This window comes from Coregonus clupeaformis, chromosome 37 (assembly GCF_020615455.1).
Source record: "Coregonus clupeaformis isolate EN_2021a chromosome 37, ASM2061545v1, whole genome shotgun sequence".
Lineage (NCBI taxonomy): Eukaryota > Metazoa > Chordata > Actinopteri > Salmoniformes > Salmonidae > Coregonus > Coregonus clupeaformis.
Genome location: NC_059228.1, coordinates 22,366,715 through 22,391,825, shown reverse-complemented (window position 1 = coordinate 22,391,825; position 25,111 = coordinate 22,366,715). Strand labels below are relative to the sequence as shown.

The following is a 25,111-nucleotide window of genomic DNA, read 5'->3' as shown; positions in this document are numbered from 1 at the left end:
ACCATAGCAACACCCACCCGTAGTATGCGCTCCAGCAGGTATATCTCACTGGTCATCCCCAAAGCCAACACCTCCTTTGGCCGCCATTCCTTCCAGTTCTCTGCTGCCAATGACTGGAACGAACTGCAAAGATCTCTGAAGCTGGAGACTCCTATCTCCCTCACTAACTTTAAGCATCAGTTGTCAGAGCACCTTACCGATCACTGCACCTGTACACAGCCCATCCGAAATTAGCCCACCCAACTACCTCATCCCCATATTGTTATTTATTTTGCTCATTTGCACCCCAGTATCTCTATTTGCACATCATCTCTTGCACATCCATCATTCCAGTGTTAATACTAATTGTAATTATTTTGCACTATGGCCTGTTTATTGCCTTACCTCCATAACTTGCTACATTTGTATATATATTTTCTGTTGTATTTTTGACTTTATGTTTTGTTTTACCCCATATGTAGCTCTGTGTTGTTGTTTTTATCGCACTGCTTTGCTTTATCTTGGCCAGGTCGCAGTTGTAAATGAGAACTTGTTCTCAACTGGCTTACCTGGTTAAATAAAGGTTAAATAAAATAAATAAATAAAATGTCATGCCCAGAGACCTGGCAGCATAGCACGAAATTCAGGTTGCTGGCAACCAAGAGGTTGCAGTAAAAATACAGTAAATATAATAATTTACAAGACTTCACTGTAATCAGAATACAGCAGCATGCCTTAGTCATTTTACAGCAATTACACCCTACTAAAATATTTTTTACTGCAACACCAGTAGCCAGTAATTTACCGGGAACCTTTAGCAAAGTGCAGAAATGTATCGTCCCAATAAATCTGTGGCCTTCTGGTCGCTGGCAACCAGGAGGTTGTAAGTTCAAATCCCAGGTGATGTTGAATCCCAAGTGTCACTTTACAGCAATAACATATTAATTCAGATGTAAAAATAGTAAGTTATTGTATATTTTCTGTATTTTTACTGCAACCAGCAGCCAATAATTTACGATAAAATTACAGGTAGTTTTTAACAGTGAAGTAACTCATTAGAATTGCCTTTTAAATCAGGTCTCTTGCAGCTTTTATATAATACAAACAAAAAATCTTAGAAACTTTTCTGGTAGTTGTATGGCAGATACATTGTGCTACATAGTATATGTTTGTTTTATTGTTCTTTACAATTAATAGACACAGAAACTAGACACATTCATAAAGCTTGCCAGCTGGAAGATTGGATTCATTCTTTTTTTGGAGGGAATAGTAAAGTATAAAGTATATATATAAAGAATAGTAAAGTATAACCAAGTAGCGCAAGGATAACGGATGAATTTGCAATTAAACGTAATATCTTAGAGTAAATGTCATGAATTAGTTTAGTTTATTGAAACATACCAAACCTGAATATAAATGTAGATATTTCAATAAAATAAACAAACTGCCAACAAAAGCAAAACATCTTTATATTTATGCATTCATGATAAATATTTATTTTCACATTTAGGTTGATTGTTTAAACGTTTTAACAATATACAATTATTATATTTAACAGACAACATTAGTTAAAGAACAGAATATATGGCAACTTATTTTGTTTGTGTACATTACAGCCGTGCAACTGATATGTTAAACATTCATTGGAACTTTACATTAAAGTATACTTTATAAAGGGGTTATAGGTAGTTTATAAATCAGTATTATTTAAACAGTTAATTGCTTGAAAACCATTATATCACATCAAAGTTTCCACAAATTAGTTATAACAATGTTTTACTGATTCATAAAGTGTTATCTTCATTAGTTTCATAGTATGGTTATTCCTGACATTCACACATTTGTCGAATTAGTACAGTTCCTTTCTTTGGTACCACAAATATAAACATCAAATTTCATTACCCTGGTTGTGGTGCAGAAAGTGATATATTTTATAGACACTGCCAACAAGAGAGATTGAGGAACTACCAGCCTGACAGCAAGACCATGGCGAGAATGGGGAGAAAAAAAGAAAATAAGCGCAAAAGAGAGAGGGAGCTGGGGGCTGCATTTCCTGTGTTGTTAGGGGCAGTGGTTGTTTCCAGGGCGGGTAAGTCACAGATCATCTTATTAAAAAAGGACCTGAATCTGGAGGTTTTGGCAAAAATGTGCATCGCGGTCGCTCGCAAATTGGTACCATTTTCATCCTTATTCATTGTTATCACTCCAGCCTGGAACCATGCCGGGCCAGACTTACACACCAGGGGGCCACCTACATCTCCCTGTAGAGAAAACAACACATAAATACATAGAATTGGATATTAATGACAATCACTTAAACAGAGAATGAATATTTCTGACCTACACCCACATTCACAGTCTACTACACCACACAGCAATGCCTAGCACTCTCCGCCGTACATTCTGTTTTGAAGAAACAAATATGAAAACGGATGGGTAACACTTAAAGCATTCAAGTGTAATGCTTTATAACTTGTTATAAGCATTTATGAGCCTTTATACTGTCTTATTACAAGGCCTATACAGTATGTAATGCCTCTCTATGCATTAAATTCACAACTCTCAAACTGACTGTTATTTTGTCCTGATCATTAAGAGATGTTTATAAGACATTATAAAGAGATCATACATGACAAGTCGTATTATAACTGCATCATAATGCATTATACCTGGATGCTTTAAGTAAAGTAGCCCTTGCTGTAGCCTTTGTTACCTGCTCTAGATTCATCGCTGAAGTGCAGATGTTCTCAGTGGAGGAGATGTCGCCACAGCTCATCACATTAGCCTGCTGCTCTCGTAGACCTGTCCCAGTGGTGCCATTCACTAGGATAGTGATTCATTTAATTGGGTTAAAAACATCAGTTAATACGCATGGTCAACTGGTATGTATAATTTAACAAAAATTACATGCATAGAAATATTCCACCACATGCCTGTGGTAGAATAAACTAACAAGGAATGTCCTAATAATAATGAAATGTCCTAATAATACGGTGAACAAAAACAATAATTTTCTGAACTGATTTCATCATCTCATTTTCCCTGAAGAAATTATGAATGATTGAATCATGTGCATCCATTACTTGAACATTGAATGACCTTCCAGCATCTTGCCAACAAACACAGTTTCTTACCCCTGCCCTTGTCCTGGTTTCCCCAGCCTGTCACAAAGCACTGAGTCCCAGGTGGGAAGCTTCCATCGTTGCTCCAGTCTACAGATATAGGCTGAATGCAGCTGCTGAAGTTTACGAAGTTCTCCAGCTGCAGCAGCGCAATGTTAGTCCCAGTGTGGTTGGTCAGAGTGATGTTCACAATGCCCAATGAAACCTCGCAGACATCAGATCCTTTCTGCTGTTGCTCTCCCAGAAACACAGTCCAGTCGTCGGGATTTAAATGTGAACTACAGGAACAGAAAAGCAGATATGGTCTTTGAATAAAATAGATTTTACTGGCCAATCTTTCTATTCAATGTTGATTACAATGCATGTACACATATACTGCATTATGACTGGATTATGACTAATTATGTTTGTTTAAAATGCATTACAGATATGGGTTCATAGATAGTGTTATCCAACTGTTCTCTGTAAAGCTCAGTGCAAGATTAATTTACCCGGGGAAGCATTGTGCAGCACTAAGTACGAATTCCTCCGTGATAAGAGTGCCACCGCAAATATGGATCCCATTTCTGTATAGACTGACCATCCAGGGCCAGGTTCCCCTCACAACGTTATAACTGTTGCCCCCTAGACGGGGACTCTTAGGGGCACGGCCACATACTCGCCCTAAAAGGAAAATAAGAAAACAGTAAGTAATTAATACAAAATAGTGTCGTATTCTTTCACAGGTCAGCAAATAAAAAATAAAAGTTAAGACACTACACACATGGAAAAAAAGGTGCTACGGTGGGGAAAAAAAGTATTTAGTCAGCCACCAATTGTGCAAGTTCTCCGACTTAAAAAGATGAGAGAGGCCTGTTATTTTCATCATAGGTACACGTCAACTATGACAGACAAAATGAGAATTTTTTTTCCAGAAAATCACATTGTAGGATTTTTTATGAATTTATTAGCAAATTATGGTGGAAAATAAGTATTTGGTCACCTACAAACAAGCAAGATTTCTGGCTCTCACAGACCTGTAACTTCTTCTTTAAGAGGCTCCTCTGTCCTCCACTCGTTACCTGTATTAATGGCATCTGTTTGAACGTGTTATCAGTATAAAAGACACCTGTCCACAAACTCAAACAGTCACACTCCAAACTCCACTATGGCCAAGACCAAAGAGCTGACAAAGGACACCAGAAACAAAATTGTAGACCTGCACCAGGCTGGGAAGACTGAATCTGCAATAGGTAAGCAGCTTGGTTTGAAGAAATCAACTGTGGGAGCAATTATTAGGAAATGGAAGACATACAAGACCACTGATAATCTCCCTCGATCTGGGGCTCCACGCAAGATCTCACCCCGTAGGGTCAAAATGATCACAAGAACGGTGAGCAAAAATCCCAGAACCACACGGGGGGACCTAGTGAATGACCTGCAGAGAGCTGGGACCAAAGTAACAAAGCCTACCATCAGTAACACACTATGCCGCCAGGGACTCAAATCCTGCAGTGCAAGACGTGTCCGCCTGCTTAAGCCAGTACATGTCCAGGCCTGTCTGAAGTTTGCTAGAGTGCATTTGGATGATCCAGAAGAGGATTGGGAGAATGTCATATGGTCAGATGAAACCAAAATAGAACTTTTTGGTAAAAACTCAACTCGTCGTGTTTGGAGGACAAAGAATGCTGAGTTGCATCCAAAGAACACCATACCTACTGTGAAGTATAGGGGTGGAAACATCATGCTTTGGGGCTGTTTTTCTGCAAAGGGACCAGGACGACTGATCCGTGTAAAGGAACGAATGAATGGGGCCATGTATCGTGAGATTTTGAGTGAAAACCTCCTTCCATCAGCAAGGGCATTGAAGATGAAACGTGGCTGGGTCTTTCAGCATGACAATGATCCCAAACACACCGCCCGGGCAATGAAGGAGTGGCTTCGTAAGAAGCATTTCAAGGTCCTGGAGTGGCCTAGCCAGTCTCCTGATCTCAACCCCATAGAAAATCTTTGGAGGGAGTTGAAAGTCTGTGTTGCCCAGCGACAGCCCCAAAACCTCACTGCTCTAGAGGAGATCTGCATGGAGGAATGGGCCAAAATACCAGCAACAGTGTGTGAAAACCTTGTGAAGACTTACAGAAAACGTTTGACCTGTGTCATTGCCAACAAAGGGTATATAACAAAGTATTGAGAAACTTTTGTTATTGACCAAATACTTATTTTCCACCATAATTTGCAAATAAATTCATAAAAAAATACTACAATGTGATTTTCTGGAATTTTTTTCTCATTTTGTCTGTCATAGTTGACGTGTACCTATGATGAAAATTACAGGCCTCTCTCATCTTTTTAAGTGGGAGAACTTGCACAATTGGTGGCTGACTAAATACTTTTTTTCCCCACTGTACCCTTTGTTGGCAATGACACAGGTCAAACGTTTTCTGTAAGTCTTCACAAGGTTTTCACACACTGTTGCTGGTGTTTTGGCCCATTCCTCCATGCAGATCTCCTCTAGAGCAGTGATGTTTTGGGGCTGTCGCTGGGCAACACAGACTTTCAACTCCCTCCAAAGATTTTCTATGGGGTTGAGATCTGGAGACTGGCTAGGCCACTCCAGGACCTTGAAATGCTTCTTACGAAGCCACTCCTTCGTTGCCCGGGCGGTGTGTTGGGGATCATTGTCATGCTGAAAGACCCAGCCACGTTTCATCTTCAATGCCCTTGCTGATGGAAGGAGGTTTTCACTCAAAATCTCACGATACATGACCCCATTCATTCTTTCCTTTACACGGATCAGTCGTCCTGGTCCCTTTGCAGAAAAACTGCCCCAAAGCATGATGTTTCCACCCCCATGCTTCACAGTAGGTATGGTGTTCTGAGTGGAAATGGAAGAAAACTAGACTCCCTGCAGACCTGGCATCTTTTCACTCCCTCCTCTCTACATTTTCTTAATCTGTTTCTGCTGCTAAGGCCACTTTCTACCACTCTAAATTCCAAGCATCCGCCTCTAACCCTAGGAAGCTCTTTGCCACATTCTCCTCCCTGCTGAATCCCCCCCTCCTCCCTCTCTGTGGATGACTTCGTCAACCATTTTGAAAAGAAGGTTGACGACATCCGATCCTCGTTTGTTAAGTCAAATGACACTGCTGGTCCTGCTCACACTGCCCTACCCTATGCTTTGACTTCTTTCTCCCCTCTCTCTCCAGATAAAATCTTGCGACTTGTGACGGCAGGCCGCCCAACAACCTGCCCGCTTGACCCTATCCCCTCCTCTCTTCTCCAGACCATCTCCGGTGACCTTCTCCCTTACCTCACCTCGCTGATCAACTCATCCTTGACCGCTGGCTATGTCCCTTCCGTCTTCAAGAGAGCGAGAGTTGCACCCCTTCTCAAAAAACCAACACTCGATCCCTCTGATGTCAACAACTAGAGACCAGTATCCCTTCTTTCTTTTCTCTCCAAAACTATTGAGCGTGCCGTCTTTAGCTAACTCTCTTGCTATCGCTCTCAGAATGACCTTCTTGATCCAAACCAGTCAGGTTTCAAGATTGGTCATTCAACTGAGACTGCTCTTCTCTGTGTCACAGAGGCTCTCCGCACTGCTAAAGCTAACTCTCTCTCCTCTGCTCTTGTCCTTCTAGACCTGTCTGCTGCCTTTGATACTGTGAACCATCAGATCCTCCTCTCCACCCTCTCCGAGCTGGGCATCTCCGGCGCGGCTCACTCTCGGATTGCGTCCTACCTGACCGGTCGCTCCTACCAAGTGGCGTGGCAAGAAGCTGTCTCCGCACCACGTGCTCTCACCACTGGTGTCCCCCAGGGCTCAGTTCTAGGCCCTCTCCTATTCTCGCTATACACCAAGTCACTTGGCTCTGTCATATCCTCACATGGCCTCTCCTATCATTGCTACGCTGACGACACACAACTAATCTTCTCCTTTCCCCCTTCTGATAACCAGGTGGCGAATCGCATCTCTGCATGTCTGGCAGACATATCAGTATGGATGACGGATCACCACCTCAAGCTGAACCTCGGCAAGACGGAGCTGCTCTTCCTTCCGGGGAAGGACTGCCCGTTCCATGATCTCGCCATCACGGTTGACAACTCCGTTGTGTCCTCCTCCCAGAGTGAGAAGAGCCTTGGCGTGACCCTGGACAACACCCTGTCGTTCTCCGCTAACATCAAGGCGGTGACCCGATCCTGTAGGTTCATGCTCTACAACATTCGGAGAGTACGACCCTGCCTTACACAGGAAGCGGCACAGGTCCTAATCCAGGCACTTGTCATCTCCCGTCTGGATTAATGCAACTCGCTGTTGGCTGGGCTCCCTGCCTGTGCCATTAAACCCCTACAACTCATCCAGAATGCCGCAGCCTGTCTGGTGCTCAACCTTCCCAAGTTCTCTCACGTCACCCCGCTCCTCCGCACACTCCACTGGCTTCCAGTTGAAGCTCGCATCTGCTACAAGTCCATGGTGCTTGCCTACTGAGCTGTGAGGGGAACGGCACCTCCGTACCTTCAGGCTCTGATCAGTCCCTACACCCAATCGAGGGCACTGCGTTCATCCACCTCTGGCCTGCTGGCTCCCCTACCTCTGCGGAAGCATAGTTCCCGCTCAGCCCAGTCAAAACTGTTTGCTGCTCTGGCACCCCAATGGTGGAACAAGCTCCCTCACGACGCCAGGACAGCGGAGTCACTCACCACCTTCCGGAGACATTTGAAACCCCACCTCTTTAAGGAATACCTGGGATAGGATAAAGTAATCCTTCTACCCCCCCCTTTACTCCAACCCACCCTCCCCCCAAAAAATATAATAATAATAATAATAATAATAATAATAATAATAAATAAATAAAATAAAAAAATACATTTGTAATGTGGTTATCCCACTGGCTATAAGGTGAATGCACCTATTTGTAAGTCGCTCTGGATAAGAGCGTCTGCTAAATGACGTAAATGTAAATGTAAATGTGTTCTTTGGATGCAACTCAGCATTCTTTGTCTTCCAAACACGACGAGTTTAGTTTTTACCAAAAAGTTCTATTTTGGTTTCATCTGACCATATGACATTCTCCCAATCCTCTTCTGGATCATCCAAATGCACTCTAGCAAACTTCAGATGGGCCTGGACATGTACAGGCTTAAGCAGGGAGACACGTCTGGCACTGCAGGATTTGAGTCCCTGGCGGCGTAGTGTGTTACTGATGGTAGGCTTTGTTACTTTGGTCCCAGCTCTCTGCAGGTCATTCACTAGGTCCCCCCGTGTGGTTCTGGGATTTTTGCTCACCGTTCTTGTGATCACCACGGGGTGAGATCTTGCGTGGAGCCCCAGATCGAGGGAGATTATCAGTGGTCTTGTATGTCTTCCATTTCCTAATAATTGCTCCCACAGTTGATTTCTTCAAACCAAGCTGCTTACCTATTGCAGATTCAGTCTTCCCAGCCTGGTGCAGGTCTACAATTTTGTTTCTGGTGTCCTTTGACAGCTCTTTGGTCTTGGCCATAGTGGAGTTTGGAGGCCATAGTGGAGTTTGGAGTGTGACTGTTTGAGGTTGTGGACAGGTGTCTTTTATACTGATAACAAGTTCAAACAGGTGCCATTAATACAGATAACGAGTGGAGGACAGAGGAGCCTCTTAAAGAAGAAGTTACAGGTCTGTGAGAGCCAGAAATCTTGCTTGTTTGTAGGTGACCAAATACTTATTTTCCACCATAATTTGCAAATAAAATCATTAAAAATCCTACAATGTGATTTTCTGGATTTTTTTCTCTCTCAATTTGTCTATCATAGTTGACGTGTACCTATGATGAAAATTACAGGCCTCTCTCATCTTTTTAAGTGGGAGAACTTGCACAATTGGTGGCTGACTAAATACTTTTTTCCCCCACTCTATCTAGAACCTAAAAGGGTTTATCGGCTGTCCCCATAGGAGAACCCTTTGATGGAACTATTTTGGGTTCCATGTAGAACCCTTTCCACAGAGGGTTCTACATGGAACCTAAAAGGGTTCTACCTGGAACCCAAAAGGGTTCTCCTATGGGGACAGCCGAAGAACCCTTTTGGAACCTTTTTCTAAGAGTGTAGCAACATAGGTAGGAAACTCATGTGCAGCAGTGGTGAATGTACTTCCGGTTGTGATCATGGTTGGTGGCAAGCCAGGACAGGTATATCTGCTGTCCACATCTAACCCACTGGAGGTAAACTGGACAAAGCCTGGCTTGTCGATGATGAACTTAAAATGTAATAAAAAACTCACCTTCTGCACTTGAAATGACAGTGATATCTGGTGCTTTAGTTGTTTTGACTGGTACATTTGTAGCAGGACCAGTAGATGGTGGGACAGTTGTAGCAGGAGGGGGTAGGCCAGGACAGGTATAACTGCTGTCAGTATCTACCCCACTGGAGGTAAATTGGACAAAGCCTGGCTTGTCAGTAGTGATCTCGGAGTTGATCCAGGGCTGGTAGCGAGACACTCTGGTGTATACCCCAGGGAGATTGGGCCGAGCGCAGCCAAAACCCCAACTAACAACCCCAGACTGGATCCAGACAGAGTTCTGTTTAGTCACCATTGGACCTCCAGAGTCACCCTGAAATGATGGAGCAAGGTAAGTCTTCCAATCCATTAAAAAACAAAGAATAGTTTAGGAACAGGGCAATAATGAAATGGGTTATCATGGACTCTACCTGACATGAGTCCTTGCCCCCTGTCAGCACACCAGCACAGAGCATGTTGTCTGTGACTGAGCCGACCCCATTGAGGCAGTTACACTGTCTATTACCCAGAACTGGAACCTCCACTTCCTGCAGAGCCTGAGGGGAGGGGAGGAATTCTGAGGGAGAGGATGAGAGACAGACTCATGATGAACATTCCATTTTCAGTGGAAAAATTATGTTTTTTAGTCTGCAATGTACTGCTATTTCTCACAACACAATATGTCATTGACATCTCCATGAAGGTCTCCTCACTTCCTTCGTTGATGTTGCCCCAGCCAGTGACCCAGCTATCAGTGCCATTGTGGTAAAAACTGTCACTTGCTGCCAGACAGACGGGTCTGATATAGTTTGTGAAGCTGACTGGTGAGGTGAGTCTGAGCAGAGCGATGTCGTTGTCATTGTTGTCATTGTTGTAAACTGGATGTAACACGATCTGAGCCACAGTTCTGGACACTTCGTTGGGGTTACTGCCCTCCTGGTTCTGTCGACCCAAGATGATGTTCCAACCATTTGGGCTTGAGCTTTGTTGGAATGGGAAGATAATATATTTTTTGCATCATATGAGAATTGGACAAAATATAAGATTCCCATGAAACGAAAGTACATTTTGGAGAAACTTCTTTCAAGTAAGAGGTGCACTCAGCTGCATTACAGAGAGTTTGACATATTCCTTGAGCTACAACCTTTACGTCCCCTGTATCTCACGCTAACTCACCTAGAGAAGCAGTGGGCTGCAGACATCACCCACTCCTTGTTGATGAGGGACCCGCCACAAACATGGCCGCCAAATAGGTGTAGGCTAGCTTGCCAGGGCCAACTTCCTGCAGGGGCATCCTCACCCCCCACTATTTTGTTGTTGAATGAAGTGGTCCCACACACTGAAACAGAGATAAACAATGATGAGTGGAGTGGTGCCACATACTGGAACATAAGAGTCTGAATTGAGTCACTAAGCCATAGAATACAATATGAAACGACTTTACTTGACACCCAGCATCATAACACGTTATGACACAGTCATAACCATGTCATAACCTGTTATAATATGGTCATAACACTGTCATGACACATATATTTAGACCTGTTGTGACATATATTGCTGTCACGGATTCAGCCGAGGCTGCTCCTCCTCCTTGCTCGGGCAGACTTTGGCGTTCGTCGTCCCCGGAGTACTAGCTGCTGCCGATCGATGTTTCGGTGTTTGTCTAGTTTAGTCTTTATTGTTTACACCTGTTCCCCATTATGTTTGATTGTATTCCCTATATTTACCCCTGTCTCTCATTTGGTATTTTGTGTGTTATTGTTTGTGGTTACGTGTGTCGTTGGTGAGCGGGTTAGTTCCTCCCTGTGTGGAGGTATTCTGTGTTGTGTTCTTTACTTATTTCAGTAAAGTACGTTTCTTGGAGTTCTGTGTCCTGCGCCTGACTTCTATCCACCGCATTACACTGACACTCGTGACAGAATAACACACCACGACATGGAGTCAGCAGGAGCGGCGGTGCCAACGGGATCACTGGAGGAGCGCGTTATACAACAGGCGGCTATGATCCAGGATCTTGGCACCGCCATGGAAGGGGTGATGAACACCTTGAGGCGATGGGAAAGAGGAGGTTTGCCCACACCTCCTCCAACGATACCACCACCATCAGCCATACCCATCGTTTCACCTCTGGAGTCCAGTGGGATTCGGCTCTCGCTCCCGAGGGCTTATGATGGTACCGCGGCCGGGTGTCAGGGTTTCCTGCTCCAAGTGGAACTCTACCTGGCAACCATCCACCCGGCGCCCTCGGGATACGAGAGCGTGTCCGCTCTCATCTCCTGTCTGTCCGGCAAGGCACTGGAGTGGGCCAACGCCGAGTGGGGGGGAATAGACGCCGCTACAGTCAACTATGCGGAGTTCACCCACCGCTTCAGGGCGGTGTTCGATCATCCCCCAGAGGGGAAGGCGGCGGGTGAGCGTCTGTTCCACCTCAGACAGGGGAAGAGGAGCGCGCAGGAGTTCGCACTGGACTTCCGGACTCTGGCTGCCAATGCGGGATGGAATGAGAGGGCCCTCATCGACCACTACAGGTGCAGCCTAAGGGAGGACGTTCGTCGAGAGTTGGCCTGCAGGGACACCAAACTAAGTTTCGATCAGCTGGTGGACATGTCGATTCGCCTAGATACTCTGTTGGCTACCCGCGGGCGTCCGGAGTTGGGGCCGTCCATTCTGTCCCCCAGCACTTCCGAGCCGAGCCCTATGGAGCTCGGGGGTGCTGGTGCTAGGGAGACTAGGAGAGAGACCAGGAGAGAGGCCGTCCCCTGCACCAACTGTGGCCGCAGAGGACACACTGCGGTTCGGTGCTGGGGAGGGTCTCCTAGGAATCGAGGCAGTAAGCAACGCACTGATGAGTCATTCCAGGTGAGTAAGCACCCAACTCACCCAGAGCTCCCTGTTGTACATATGTGTATTGAAGTTGTGTTTCCCGAGGTTTCTTCTCACTCCCAGCATAAGGCGCTAGTAGATTCCGTAGGGGCAACGACGGTGGAAAGTCCGAACCAAATTCCCACAATGCACATTCCTCCTGAGTATGCCGATTTGGCACTCGCCTTCTGTAAAAAGAAGGCGACTCAATTACCACCTCATCGACAGGGGGATTGTGCGATAGACCTCCAGGTAGGCGCTGCGCTTCCTCGTAGTCATGTGTATCCTCTGTCTCAGGAGGAGACGGCAGCTATGGAGACATACATCACCGAATCTCTGAGACAGGGATACATACGGCCGTCCACTTCCCCTGCCTCCTCAAGTTTCTTTTTTGTGAAGAAGAAGGATGGGGGTTTACGCCCGTGTATTGATTACCATGGTCTCAATCAGATTACAATTAAATACAGCTATCCTCTCCCTCTGATTGCTAGTATGACGGCGTCATAACACGGGGTGCGATTCTTCACAAAATTGGATCTCAGGAGCGCTTACAACCTGGTGCGCATTAGGGAAGGAGATGAGTGGAAGACAGCATTCAGTACCACCTCGGGTCACTATAAGTACCTCGTCATGCCATACGGTTTAATGAATGCTCCTTCAGTCTTCCAATCATTTGTGGACGAGATTTTCCGGGATTTGCATGGACAGGGTGTAGTGGTGTATATTGATGACATTCTAATATACTCCGCTACACGAACCGAGCATGTGTCCCTGGTACGTCGGGTGCTGGGTAGACTGTTGGAGCATGACTGTCACGCCCTGGCTCTGGGGACACTGTTATGTTGAGCCAGGGTGTGTAGATCTATGTTCTCTATTTCTATGTTGGCCTGAGTGACTCCCAATCAGAGGCAACGAGTGTCAGCTGTTTGCTGGTTGTCTCTGATTGGGAGCCATATTTAAACTGTCGGTTTTTCCTTTGTTTTTTGTGGGTTCTTGTTTCAAGTTGGTTGTGTTTGACCGTGTACTGTCACGTTACCGTCTTTGTTGTTTTGATCGCGTTTCGCTCAATAAAGAGTATGTTTGCCTGCAACGCTGCGCCTTGGTCCTCATCTGTTCCCGACGATCGTGACAGAAGAACCCACCAAGACAGGACCAAGCAGCGTGAAGAGGAGAGAGGAAGGACTTGGGATCAGTGGAGTAGGAGTCTCGACTGGGCCAAGCCAAGTGAAGAGCAGAGAGGTTGGACTATGGAGCAGTGGATTAAGAGTCTCGACTGGCAAGCCAAGTGAAGAGCAGAGAGGTTGGACTTTGGAGCAGTGGGGTGAGAGTCTGGCAAGAACTAGGGAGGCCTGGTCCACGGGGAGGAGAGACCCCCAGAAATTTTTTTAGGGGGGCTCACGTCGTGGGACTGACGGGGGCAGCAGGAGGCCGCGATGGAGCGGTCCAGCGGGTGCGCAGAGGAGGCCGCCAGGTTAAGGGGGCCACTGGTCACAGAGGAGAGGGAAAGTGTGGAGGCACGGCGAGAGGTACTGGGGTGTGTTACCAGTCCGGTCGGGCCCGTTCCTGATCTCTGCGTAGGGCCAGTGGTGTGTGTCCCCAGTGCGGTCCGGTCTGTTCCTGTTCCTCGCATCGAGCCTGTGGTGCGCGTCGCCAGCCCGGTCCGGCCTGTTCCTGCTCTCCGCATCGAGCCTGTGGTACGCTTCGTCAGCCCAGTCCGGCCCATTCCTGGTCCCCGCACCAAGTCTGTGGTGCGTCTCGTCAGCCCGGCTCGGCCCGTTCCTGCTCCCTGCACCAAGTCAGTGGTGCGCTTCGTCAGCCCGGCTCGGCCCATTCCTGCTCCCCGCACCAAGTCTGTGGTGCGTTTCGTCAGCCCGGCTCGGCCCATTCCTGCTCCCCGCACCAAGTCTGTGGTGCGTTTGCGTCAGCCCTGTCCGGCCCGTTCCTGCTCTCCGCACCAAGTCTGTGGTGCGGCGTCGCCAGCCCAGTCCGGCCCATTCCTGCTCCCCGCACCAAGTCTGTGGTGCGTTTCGTCAGCCCTGTCCGGCCCGCTCCTGCTCTCCACACCAAGCCAGTGGTGTGCGTCGGTCAGTCCAGCACGGCCCGTGCCTGTTCCCCGCACCAAGCCAGGGGTGCGTATCGTCAGCCCGGCTCGGCCGTTCCTCCTCCACGCACTAAGCCAGGGGTGCGCATCGTCAGCCCGGTCCGGTCCATTCCTGCTCCACGCACCAAGCCAGGGGTGCGTATCGTCAGCCCGGTCCGGCTAGTTGCTACTCCACGCACCAAGCCAGGGGTGCGCATCGTCAGCCCGGTCCGGTCCATTCCTGCTCCACGCACCAAGCCAGGGGTGTGTATCGTCAGCCCGGTCCGGCCAGTTGCTACTCCACGCACCAAGCCAGGGGTGCGTGTCGTCAGTCCGGCTCCGGCCAGCGGGGCCAGACCGGACCAGGGGTACTTTGGGGGGTTGGAGAGGGAGTGGGGATCGGGCCCAGAGCCGGATCCGCCGCCAAGGCGGAGTGCCCACCCGGTCCCTCCCCTGTGGTATTTAGTTGGCGCGGTCGGAGTCCGCGCCTTTAGGGGGGGGTACTGTCACGCCCTGGCTCTGGGGACACTGTTATGTTGAGCCAGGGTGTGTAGATCTATGTTCTCTATTTCTATGTTGGCCTGAGTGACTCCCAATCAGAGGCAACGAGTGTCAGCTGTTTGCTGGTTGTCTCTGATTGGGAGCCATATTTAAACTGTCGGTTTTTCCTTTGTTTTTTGTGGGTTCTTGTTTCAAGTTGGTTGTGTTTGACCGTGTACTGTCACGTTACCGTCTTTGTTGTTTTGATCGCGTTTCGCTCAATAAAGAGTATGTTTGCCTGCAACACTGCGCCTTGGTCCTCATCTGTTCCCGACGATCGTGGGACATTGGTTGTCTCCTTCCTGGGACATTGGTTGTCCGCATCAGGGGTGGAAATGGAGATTGACCGCGTTTCAGCCGTGCGTAATTGGCAGACTCCCACTACGGTGAAGGAGGTGCAGCGGTTTTTGGGTTTTGCCAATTACTACCGGAGGTTTATCCTGGGCTTTGGACAGGTAGCAGCTCCCATCACCTCCCTGCTAAAGGGGGGCCCGGTGCGTTTGCAGTGGTCGGCTGAGGCATACAGGGCGTTTAGACATCTGAAGGACCTGTTCACCTCGGTTCCGGTGCTGGCACATCTGGATCCCTCTTTGGCGTTCCAAGTTGAGGTGGATGCGTCCGAGGTGGAGTACATCTGGGCGGAGTACAACCTGGAGTACATCCGGGCAGCGAGGAGACTGAACCCTCGTCAGGCTAGGTGGGCCATGTTTCTTGCCCGGTTTGTATTTAAGCTCACTTATCTACCAGGGTCACAGAACGCTAAGGCAGACGCCCTGTCCCGACAATATGACACAGAGGAGAGGTCCATTGAGCCCACTCCCATACTTCCGGAGTCTTGTCTAGTGGCACCGGTGGTGTGGGAGGTCGATGCGGAAATCGAGCGGGCATTACGTGCCGACCCTACTCCCCCAGAGTGTCCAGAGGGGTGGAGGTACGTGCCGATCGAGGTCCGTGATCGACTGATATATTGGGCTCACACGTCACCCTCCTCTGGTCATCCTGGTATTGGTCGGACTGTGCACTGCCTTAGCGGGAAGTACTGGTGGCCCACCTTAGCTAGGGACGTGAGGGTTTACGTTTCTTCCTGCTCGGTGTGCGCCCAGTGTAAGGCACCTAGACACCTGCCCAGAGGGAAGTTACAACCTCTACCCGTTCCACAACGGCTGTGGTCTCACCTATCGGTGGATTTTGTCACGGACCTTCCCCCCTCCCAGGGGAATACCACGATCTTGGTCGTTGTGGATCGGTTTTCGAAGGCCTGCCGTCTCATTCCTATGCCAGGTCTTCCTACAGCCCTACAAATGGCCGACGCCCTGTTTACTCACGTCTTCCAGCACTACGGGGTGCCTGAGGATATAGTGTCTCATCGGGGTCCCCAGTTCACCTCTAGAGTCTGGAGGGTGTTTATGGAACGTTTGGGGGTCTCGATTAGCCTTACCTCGGGTTTTCACCCTGAGAGTAATGGGCAGGTGGAGAGAGTAAACCAGGATGTGGGTAGGTTTCTGAGGTCCTATTGCCAGGACCAGCAGGAGGAGTGGTCGGGGTATATCCCCTGGGCAGAGATAGCCCAAAACTCATCTTACGCCTTTTCAGTGTGTGTTGGGTTATCAGCCGGTTCTGGCACCCTGGCATCAGAGCCAGATCGAAGCTCCTGCGGTGGATGAGTGGTTTCGGCGCTCGGAGGAAACATGGAACGCTGCGCATGTCCATCTGCAGCGGGCTATCAGACGGCAAAAAGCGAGCGCCGATCGCCACCGCAGTGAGGGTCCGGTTTATGCACCAGGAGATCGGGTCTGGCTCTCGACCCGAAACCTGCCCCTTCGCCTGCCCTGCCGGAAGCTGGGTCGGCGGTTTGTGGGGCCATTTAAAGTCCTGAGGAGATTGAATGAGGTATGTTATAGGTTACAACTGCCCATTAATTACCGCATTAACCCCTCGTTCCATGTGTCTCTCCTCAGGCCGGTGGTAGCTGGTCCACTCCAGGAGAATGAGATACGAGAGGCTCCTCCACCCCACTAGACATCGAGGCGTACTCTGTCCGTTCCATCGTTGATTCGAGGCGTCGGATGGGGGGTCTGCAGTATCTCGTGGAGTGGGAGGGGAACAGTCCGGAGGAACGGTGCTGGGTCCCTAGGAGGGACATCCTAGATCCCTCCCTGTTGAGGGATTTCCACCGGAGTCATCCGACTCGCCCTGCTCCGCGTCCTCCTGGCAGTCCCCGAGGCCGGGGTCGGCGCACGGCTGGAGCCGCGCGTCAAGGGGGGGGTGGGGTACTGTCACGGATTCAGCTGAGGCTGCTCCTCCTCCTTGCTCGGGCAGGCTTCGGCGTTCGTCATCCCCGGAGTACTAGCTGCTGCCGATCGATGTTTCGGTGTTTGTCTAGTTTAGTCTTTATTGTTTACACCTGTTCCCCATTATGTTTGATTGTATTCCCTATATTTACCCCTGTCTCTCATTTGGTATTTTGTGTGTTATTGTTTGTGGTTACGTGTGTCGTTGGTGAGCGGGTTAGTTCCTCCCTGTGTGGAGGTATTCTGTGTTGTGTTCTTTACTTATTTCAGTAAAGTACGTTTCTTAGAGTTCTGTGTCCTGCCCCTGACTTCTATCCACCGCATTACACTGACACTCGTGACAATTGCATTCTTTTATGGCAGGTTATGACTCCTAAATAAGAGTGTCAAAACCCCCAAAACCTACCACTCAAGGCAAAACATTCCATACACCATAAACATACTGTTGACACATACTGTAGGCTATGTTATATACAGTGGGGAAAAAAAGTATTTAGTCAGCCAGCAATTGTGCAAGTTCTCCCACTTAAAAAAATGAGAGAGGCCTGTAATTTTCATCATAGGTACACGTCAACTATGACAGACAAATTGAGAAAAAAAAATCCAGAAAATCACATTGTAGGATTTTTTATGAATTTATTTGCAAATTATGGTGGAAAATAAGTATTTGGTCACCTACAAACAAGCAAGATTTCTCGCTCTCACAGACCTGTAACTTCTTCTTTAAGAGGCTCCTCTGTCCTCAACTCGTTACCTGTATTAATGGCACCTGTTTGAACTTGTTATCAGTATAAAAGACACCTGTCCACAACCTCAAACAGTCAGACTCCAAACTCCACTATGGTCAAGACCAAAGAGCTGTCAACGGACACCAGAAACAAAATTGTAGACCTGCACCAGGCTGGGAAGACTGAATCTGCAATAGGTAAGCAGCTTGGTTTGAAGAAATCAACTGTGGGAGCAATTATTAGGAAATGGAAGACATACAAGACCACTGATAATCTCCCTCGATCTGGGGGCTCCACGCAAGATCTCACCCCGTGGGGTCAAAATGATCACAAGAACGGTGAGCAAAAATCCCAGAACCACACAGGGGGACCTAGTGAATGACCTGCAGAGAGCTGGGACCAAAGTAACAAAGCCTACCATCAGTAACACACTACGCCGTCAGGGACTCAAATCCTGCAGTGTAGACGTGTCCCCCTGCTTAAGTCAGTACATGTCCAGGCCCGTCTGAAGTTTGCTAGAGTGCATTTGGATGATCCAGAAGAGGATTGGGAGAATGTCATATGGTCAGATGAAACCAAAATATAACTTTTTGGTAAAAACTCAACTCGTCGTGTTTGGAGGACAAAGAATGCTGAGTTGCATCCAAAGAACACCATGCCTACTGTGAAGCATGGGGGTGGAAACATCATGCTTTGGGGCTGTTTTTCTGCAAAGGGACCAGGACGACTGATCCGTGTAAAGGAAAGAATGAATGGGGCCATGTATCGTGAGATTTTGAGTGAAAACCTCCTTCCATCAGCAAGGGCATTGAAGATGAAACGTGGCTGGGTCTTTCAGCATGACAATGATCCCAAACACACCGCCCAGGCAACGAAGGAGTGGCTTCGTAAGAAGTATTTCAAGGTCCTGGAGTGGCCTAGCCAGTCTCCAGATCTCAACCCCATAGAAAATCTTTGGAGGGAGTTAAAAGTCTGTGTTGCCCAGCGACAGCCTCAAAACATCACTGCTCTAGAGGAGATCTGCATGGAGGAATGGGCCAAAATACCAGCAACAGTGTGTGAAAACCTTGTGAAGACTTACAGAAAACGTTTGACCTGTGTCATTGCCAACAAAGGGTATATAACAAAGTATTGAGAAACTTTTGTTATTGACCAAATACTTATTTTCCACCATAATTTGCAAATAAATTCATTAAAAATCCTACAATGTGATTTTCTGGATTTTTTTTTCTCATTTTGTCTGTCATAGTTGACGTGTACCTATGATGAAAATTACAGGCCTCTCTCATCTTTTTAAGTGGTAGAACTTGCACAATTGGTGGCTGACTAAATACTTTTTTTCCCCACTGTACATACATTATCAGTCAAAAGTTTGGACACACCTACTCATTCAAGGGTTTTTCATTATTTTTTACTATTTTCTACATTGTAGAATAATAGTGAAGACATCAAAACTATGAAATAACACATATGGAATCATGTAGTAACCAAACAAGTGTTAAACAAATCAAAATATATTTTAAATGTGAGATTCTTCAAATAGCCACCCTTTGTCTTTATGACAGCTTTGCACACTCTTGGCATTCTCTCAACCAGCTTCACATGGAATGCTTTTCCAACAGTCTTGAAGGAGTTCCCACATATGGTGAGCACTTGTTGGCTGCTTTTCCTTCACTCTGCCGTCTGACTCATCCCAAACCATCTCAATTGGGTTGAGGTCGGGGGATTGTGGAGGCCAGGTCATCTGATGCAGCACTCCATCACTCTCCTTCTTGGTAAAATAGCCCTTACACAGCCTGGAGGTGTGTTGGGTCATTGTCCTGTTGAAAAACAAATGATAGTTCCACTAAGCCCAAACCAGATGGGATGGCGTATAGCTGCAGAATGCTGTGGTAGCCATGCTGGTTAAGTGTGCCTTGAATTCTAAATAAATCACAGAGAGTGTCACCAGCAAAGGACCCCCACACCATAACACCTCCTCCTCCATGCTTTACGGTGGGAACTACACATGCAGAGATCATCCGTTCACTCACACCGCGTCTCACAAAGACTCCAATTTGGACTCCAGACCAAAGGACACATTTCCACCGGTCTAATGTCCATTGCTCGTGTTTCTTGGCCAAGCAGGTCTCTTCTTATTATTGGTGTCCTTTAGTAGTGGTTTCTTTGCAGCAATTCGACCATGAAGGCCTGATTCACACAGTCCCCTCTGAACAGTTGATATTGAGATGTTTCTGTGACTTGAACTCTGTGGCTGCAATTTCTAAGGCTGGTAACTCTGATGAAATTATTCTCTGCAGCAGAGGTAACTCTGGGTATTCCATTCTTGTGGCGGTCCTCATGAGAGCCAGGTTCTTCATAGCGCTTGATGGTTTTTGTGACTGCACTTGAAGAAACTTTCAAAGTTCTTGAAATTTTCCGGATTGACTGACCTTCATGTCTTAAAGTAATGATGGACTGTCGTTTCTCTTTGCTTATTTGAGCTGTTCTTGCCATAATATGGACTTGGTATTTTACCAAATAGGGCTATCTTCTGTCACAACACAACTGATTGGCTCAAACACATTACAAAGGAAAGAAAACCACAAATTAACTTTTAAGAAGGCACACCTGTTAATTGAAATGCATTTCAGGTGACTACCTGAATGCCAAGAGTGTGCAAAGCTGTCATCAAGTTAAAGGGTGGCTATTTGAAGAATCTAAAATCTCAAATATATTTTGATTTTTTAGCACTCTTTTGGTTACTACATGATTCCATATGTATTATTTCATAGTTTTGATGTCTTCACTATTATTCTACAATGTAAAAAAAATAGTAAAAATAAAGCAAAACCCTTGAATGAGTGGGTGTGTCCAAACTTTTGACTGGTAGTGTACGTGATAGTTCTATCTGGCTTATATGATTATGATGGTCATAGTGCTTCTTGACAGTGTCATAAAGTGTATTTTCTTAGTCCAAGTAAAGTGACACAGGATGGTCATTATGGTTCTTGACAGTTATAAAGTGTATTTTCTTAGTCCAAGTAAAGTGACACAGGATGGTCATTATGCTTCTTGACAGTCATAAAGTGTATTTTCTTAGTCCAAGTAAAGTGACACAGGATGGTCATAATGCTTCATGACAGTGTCATAAAGTGTATTTTCTACAAGTTTTTTAAAATATGAAGAAAAAAAACATGACTGTAAAGAATTCCTTGTAACAACAACAAAGGATGTAAGAAACAAACTTCTTGGCAGGGAAAAAACGAAATATACTCTATATATACAAAAATATGTGGACACCCCTTCAAATGAGTAGATTCGGCTATTTCAGCCACTCCCGTTGCTGACAGGTTTATAAAATCGAGCACACAGCAATGCAATCTTCAGAGACAAACATTGGCAGTAGAATAGCCCGTAATGAAGACCTCAGTGACTTCCAACATGGCACCGTCATAGGATGCCACCTTTCCACCAAGTCAGTTCGTCAAATTTCTGCCCTGCTAGAGCTGCCCCGGTCAACTGTAAGTGCTGTTATTGTGAAGTGGAAACGTCTAGGAGAAACAATGGCTCAGATGCGAAGTGAACACAAGCTCACAGAACGGGACCTCGGAGTGCTGATGCGCAGCGCGTAAAGATCGTCTGTCCTCGGTTGCAACACTCACTACTGAGTTCCAAACTGCCTCTTGAAGCAACTTCAGCACAATAACTGTTCGTTTGGAGCTTCATTTAATGGGTTTCCATGGCCGAGCAGCCGCAAACAAGCCTAAGATCACCATGCGCAAAGCCAAGACTCGGCTGGAGTAGTGTAAAGCTCGCCGCCATTGGACTCTGGAGCAGTGGAAACGCGTTCTCTGGAGTGATGAACCACGCTTCATCATCTGGCAGTCCGACTGAAGAATCTGGGTTTGGTGGATGCCAGGAGAACGCTACCTGCCCCAGTGCATAGTGCCAACTGTAAAGTTTGGTGGAGGAGGAATAATGGTCTTGGGCTGTTTTTTATAGTTCGGGCTAGGCCACTTAGTTCCAGTGAAGGGAAATCTTAACGCTACAGCATGCAATGACATTCTAGACGATTCTGTGCTTCCAACTTTGGGAAAGGCCCTTTCCTATTTCAGCATGACAATGCCCCCGTGCACAAAGCAAGGTAATTACAGAAATGGTTTGTCGAGATCGGTGTGGAAGAACTTGACTGCACAGAGTGCTGACCTCAACCCCATCAAACACCTTTGAGATTAATTGGAACGCTGACTGAAAGCCAGGCCTAATCGCCCAACATCAGTGCCCGACCTTCCTAATGATCTTGTGGCTGAATGGCAGCAAGTCCCAGCAGCAATGTTCCAACATCTAGTTTAAAGCCTTCCCAGAAGAGTGGAGGCTGTTATAGCAGCAAAGGGGGGACCAACTCCATATTAATGCCCATGATTTTGGAATGAGATGTTCGACTATCAGGTGTCCACATACTTTTAGGCATGTAGTGTACGTCACAACAGGTGTAAATATATGGGTGATGACAGTGTTATGACCATATTATGACAGGTTATGACAAGTTATGTCAGCTGTTATGACATATTATGAGATGGTTATGACCGTGTCATGGCCTCCTGTAGCTCAGTTGGTAGAGCATGGCGCTTGCAACGCTAGGGTTGTGGGTTCGATTCCCACGGGGGGCCAGTATGAAAAATGTATGCACTCACTAACTGTAAGTCGCTCTGGATAAGAGCGTCTGCTAAATGACTAAAATGTAAAATTTAAATAACGTGTTATGACACTGGGTGTCAAGTAAAGTGTTACCAAAATATGACCACACAGTGTGGAAATCTACCTTTGGCTTCACAGTAAGATGATACACAGTATACATGATAAATAAAATATTCGGACATTAAAACATCAGGAGCACTTCATTAAGATCATTACAGCTGTCCAAATGTGCATGCAGGTATGTGGACTGATTACATTTTTCGTCAATAATGACAACATGAATAATATCTCAAAGGTTGACATTTATAGTATGTTCTAATCGATCATGCTCTTTAAATTAAAGAAAACAAATAGCAAAAAGAAATGGCAGCAATGGGAGTGATGATCATGAATTTCCGTACAATTCTGGAAAAGAAAATGTAGATCATGTTCTTACCATCAAGTTGACAATATGATTCTGCGAAAGAGAGGAAGTAATTGAGTTAGTGCATTGTCTGATAGTCTCTATTAAACATTTTTGCTTTTGTGTAAATGCACCTTGTGAATTGTTGAACATGTCACACCTCATTGCATGTTAGCTTGCATCAGTTGCACCTGTTCTTCAGTAGTGGATCAAACAAATAAAGCTAAAACATGAAATTCATGTTTTCATTAAACTGAAAAGTCTCTGAAATGGAATGCTGTTGTAATATGAGTTGGATTAGAGTGTTTTCTTTTTTTCTTTTTTTAGGGGGTAGTTTAGCGTTAATATTTCAGATAGACTGTGGCTTCCATTAATGTAATTGTCTGCATCATTTCCATTCCCCCATATATATATTTTTAAAATATATTTTCCTTTATTATTTTCCCCTAACCCTACCACCCTTCCCCTAATTGGAGTAAACTAATGGACAACAACACTTAGGCTTCTACTTCCAGCTTATACATACTATATACAGTGGGGAGAACAAGTATTTGATACACTGCCGATTTTGCAGGTTTTCATACTTACAAAGCATGTAGAGGTCTGTCATTTTTATCATAGGCACACTTCAACTGTGAGAGACGGATTCTAAAACAAAAATCTAGAAAATCACATTGTATGATTTTTAAGTAATTAATTTGCATTTTATTGCATGACATAAGTATTTGATCACCTACCAACCAGTAAGAATTCCGTCTCTCACAGACCTGTTAGTTTTTCTTTAAGAAGCCCTCCTGTTCTCCACTCATTACCTGTATTAACTGCACCTGTTTGAACTCGTTACCTGTATAAAAGACAACTGTCCACACACTCAATCAAACAGGCTCCAACCTCTCCACAATGGCCAAGACCAGAGAGCTGTGTAAGGACATCAGGGATACAATTATAGACCTGCACAAGGCTGGGATGAGCTACAGGACAATAGGCAAGCAGCTTGGTGAGAAGGCAACAACTGTTGGCGCAATTATTAGAAAATGGAAGAAGTTCAAGATGACGGTCAATCACCCGTGGTCTGGGGCTCCATGCAAGATCTCACCTCGTGGGGCATCAATGATCATGAGGAAGGTGAGGGATCAGCCCAGAACTACACGGCAGGACCTGGTCAATGACCTGAAGAGAGCTGGGACCACAGTCTCAAAGAAAACCATTAGTAACACACTACGCCGTCATGGATTAAAACCTGCAGCGCACGCAAGGTCCCCCTGCTCAAGCCAGCACATGTCCAGGCCCGTCTGAAGTTTGCCATTGACCATCTGGATGATCCAGAGGAGGAATGGGAGAAGGTCATGTGGTCTGATGAGACAAAAATAGAGCTTTTTGGTCTAAACTCCACTCGCCGTGTTTGGAGGAAGAAGAAGGATGAGTACAACCCCAAGAACACCATCATTCTTTGGGGATGCTTTTCTGAAAAGGGGACAGGACGACTGCACCGTATTGAGGGGAGGATGGATGGGGCCGTGTATCGCGAGATCTTGGCCAAAAACCTCCTTCCCTCAGTAAGAGCATTGAAGATGGGTCGTGGCTGGGTCTTCCAGCAAACACACAGCCAGGGCAACTAAGGAGTGGCTCCATAAGAAGCATCTCAAGGTCCTGGAGTGGCCTAGCCAGTCTCCGGACCTGAACCCAATAGAAAATCTTTGGAGGGAGCTGAAAGTCCGTATTGCCCAGCGACAGCCCCGAAACCTGAAGGATCTGGAGAAGGTCTGTATGGAGGAGTGGGCCAAAATCCCTGTTGCAGTGTGTGCAAACCTGGTCAAGACCTACAGGAAACGTATGATCTCTGTAATTGCAAACAAAGGTTTCTGTACCAAATATTAAGTTCTGCTTTTCTGATGTATCAAATACTTATGTCATGCAATAAAATGCAAATTAATTACTTAAAAATCATACAATGTGATTTTCTGTATATTTTACAATAGTTATCTTTTGTTTGCTTTTAGTCCCATCCTTCAGTTACCCTCAACCCCTCCCATCTATCTCTGAAGACCATCCAGTGTTGATTTCTTTTTGCCATCTATTTTCCATCTCTGCTGTTTCACAAAAGTTCTGAACCTATGTACATTTTACGGACACAGTATATTTGAAATTAGTTATCTTGTTATTTTTTGTCCCACCCTTCAGCTCCACTCA

General features: G+C 46.3%; 1 protein-coding gene across 1 annotated transcript in view; it reads right to left on the bottom strand.

The window, feature by feature from the left end:
- Positions 1-1,254: 1,254 nt before the first annotated feature.
- The window catches only part of LOC121553530 (transmembrane protease serine 9-like), a 29,301-nt gene continuing 5,444 nt past the window's right edge, over positions 1,255-25,111 (bottom strand). Inside the window, exons 2-10 of the mRNA XM_041866709.1 lie at positions 22,955-22,975; positions 10,511-10,673; positions 10,048-10,316; positions 9,766-9,911; positions 9,338-9,668; positions 3,593-3,764; positions 3,114-3,379; positions 2,693-2,802; positions 1,255-2,240 (exon numbers count right to left, since the gene is read on the bottom strand). Coding sequence (XP_041722643.1) covers positions 1,944-2,240; positions 2,693-2,802; positions 3,114-3,379; positions 3,593-3,764; positions 9,338-9,668; positions 9,766-9,911; positions 10,048-10,316; positions 10,511-10,673; positions 22,955-22,975 — 1,775 coding nt within the window. The 3' untranslated portion in view covers positions 1,255-1,943. The remainder of the gene's footprint in view (positions 2,241-2,692; positions 2,803-3,113; positions 3,380-3,592; positions 3,765-9,337; positions 9,669-9,765; positions 9,912-10,047; positions 10,317-10,510; positions 10,674-22,954; positions 22,976-25,111) is intronic.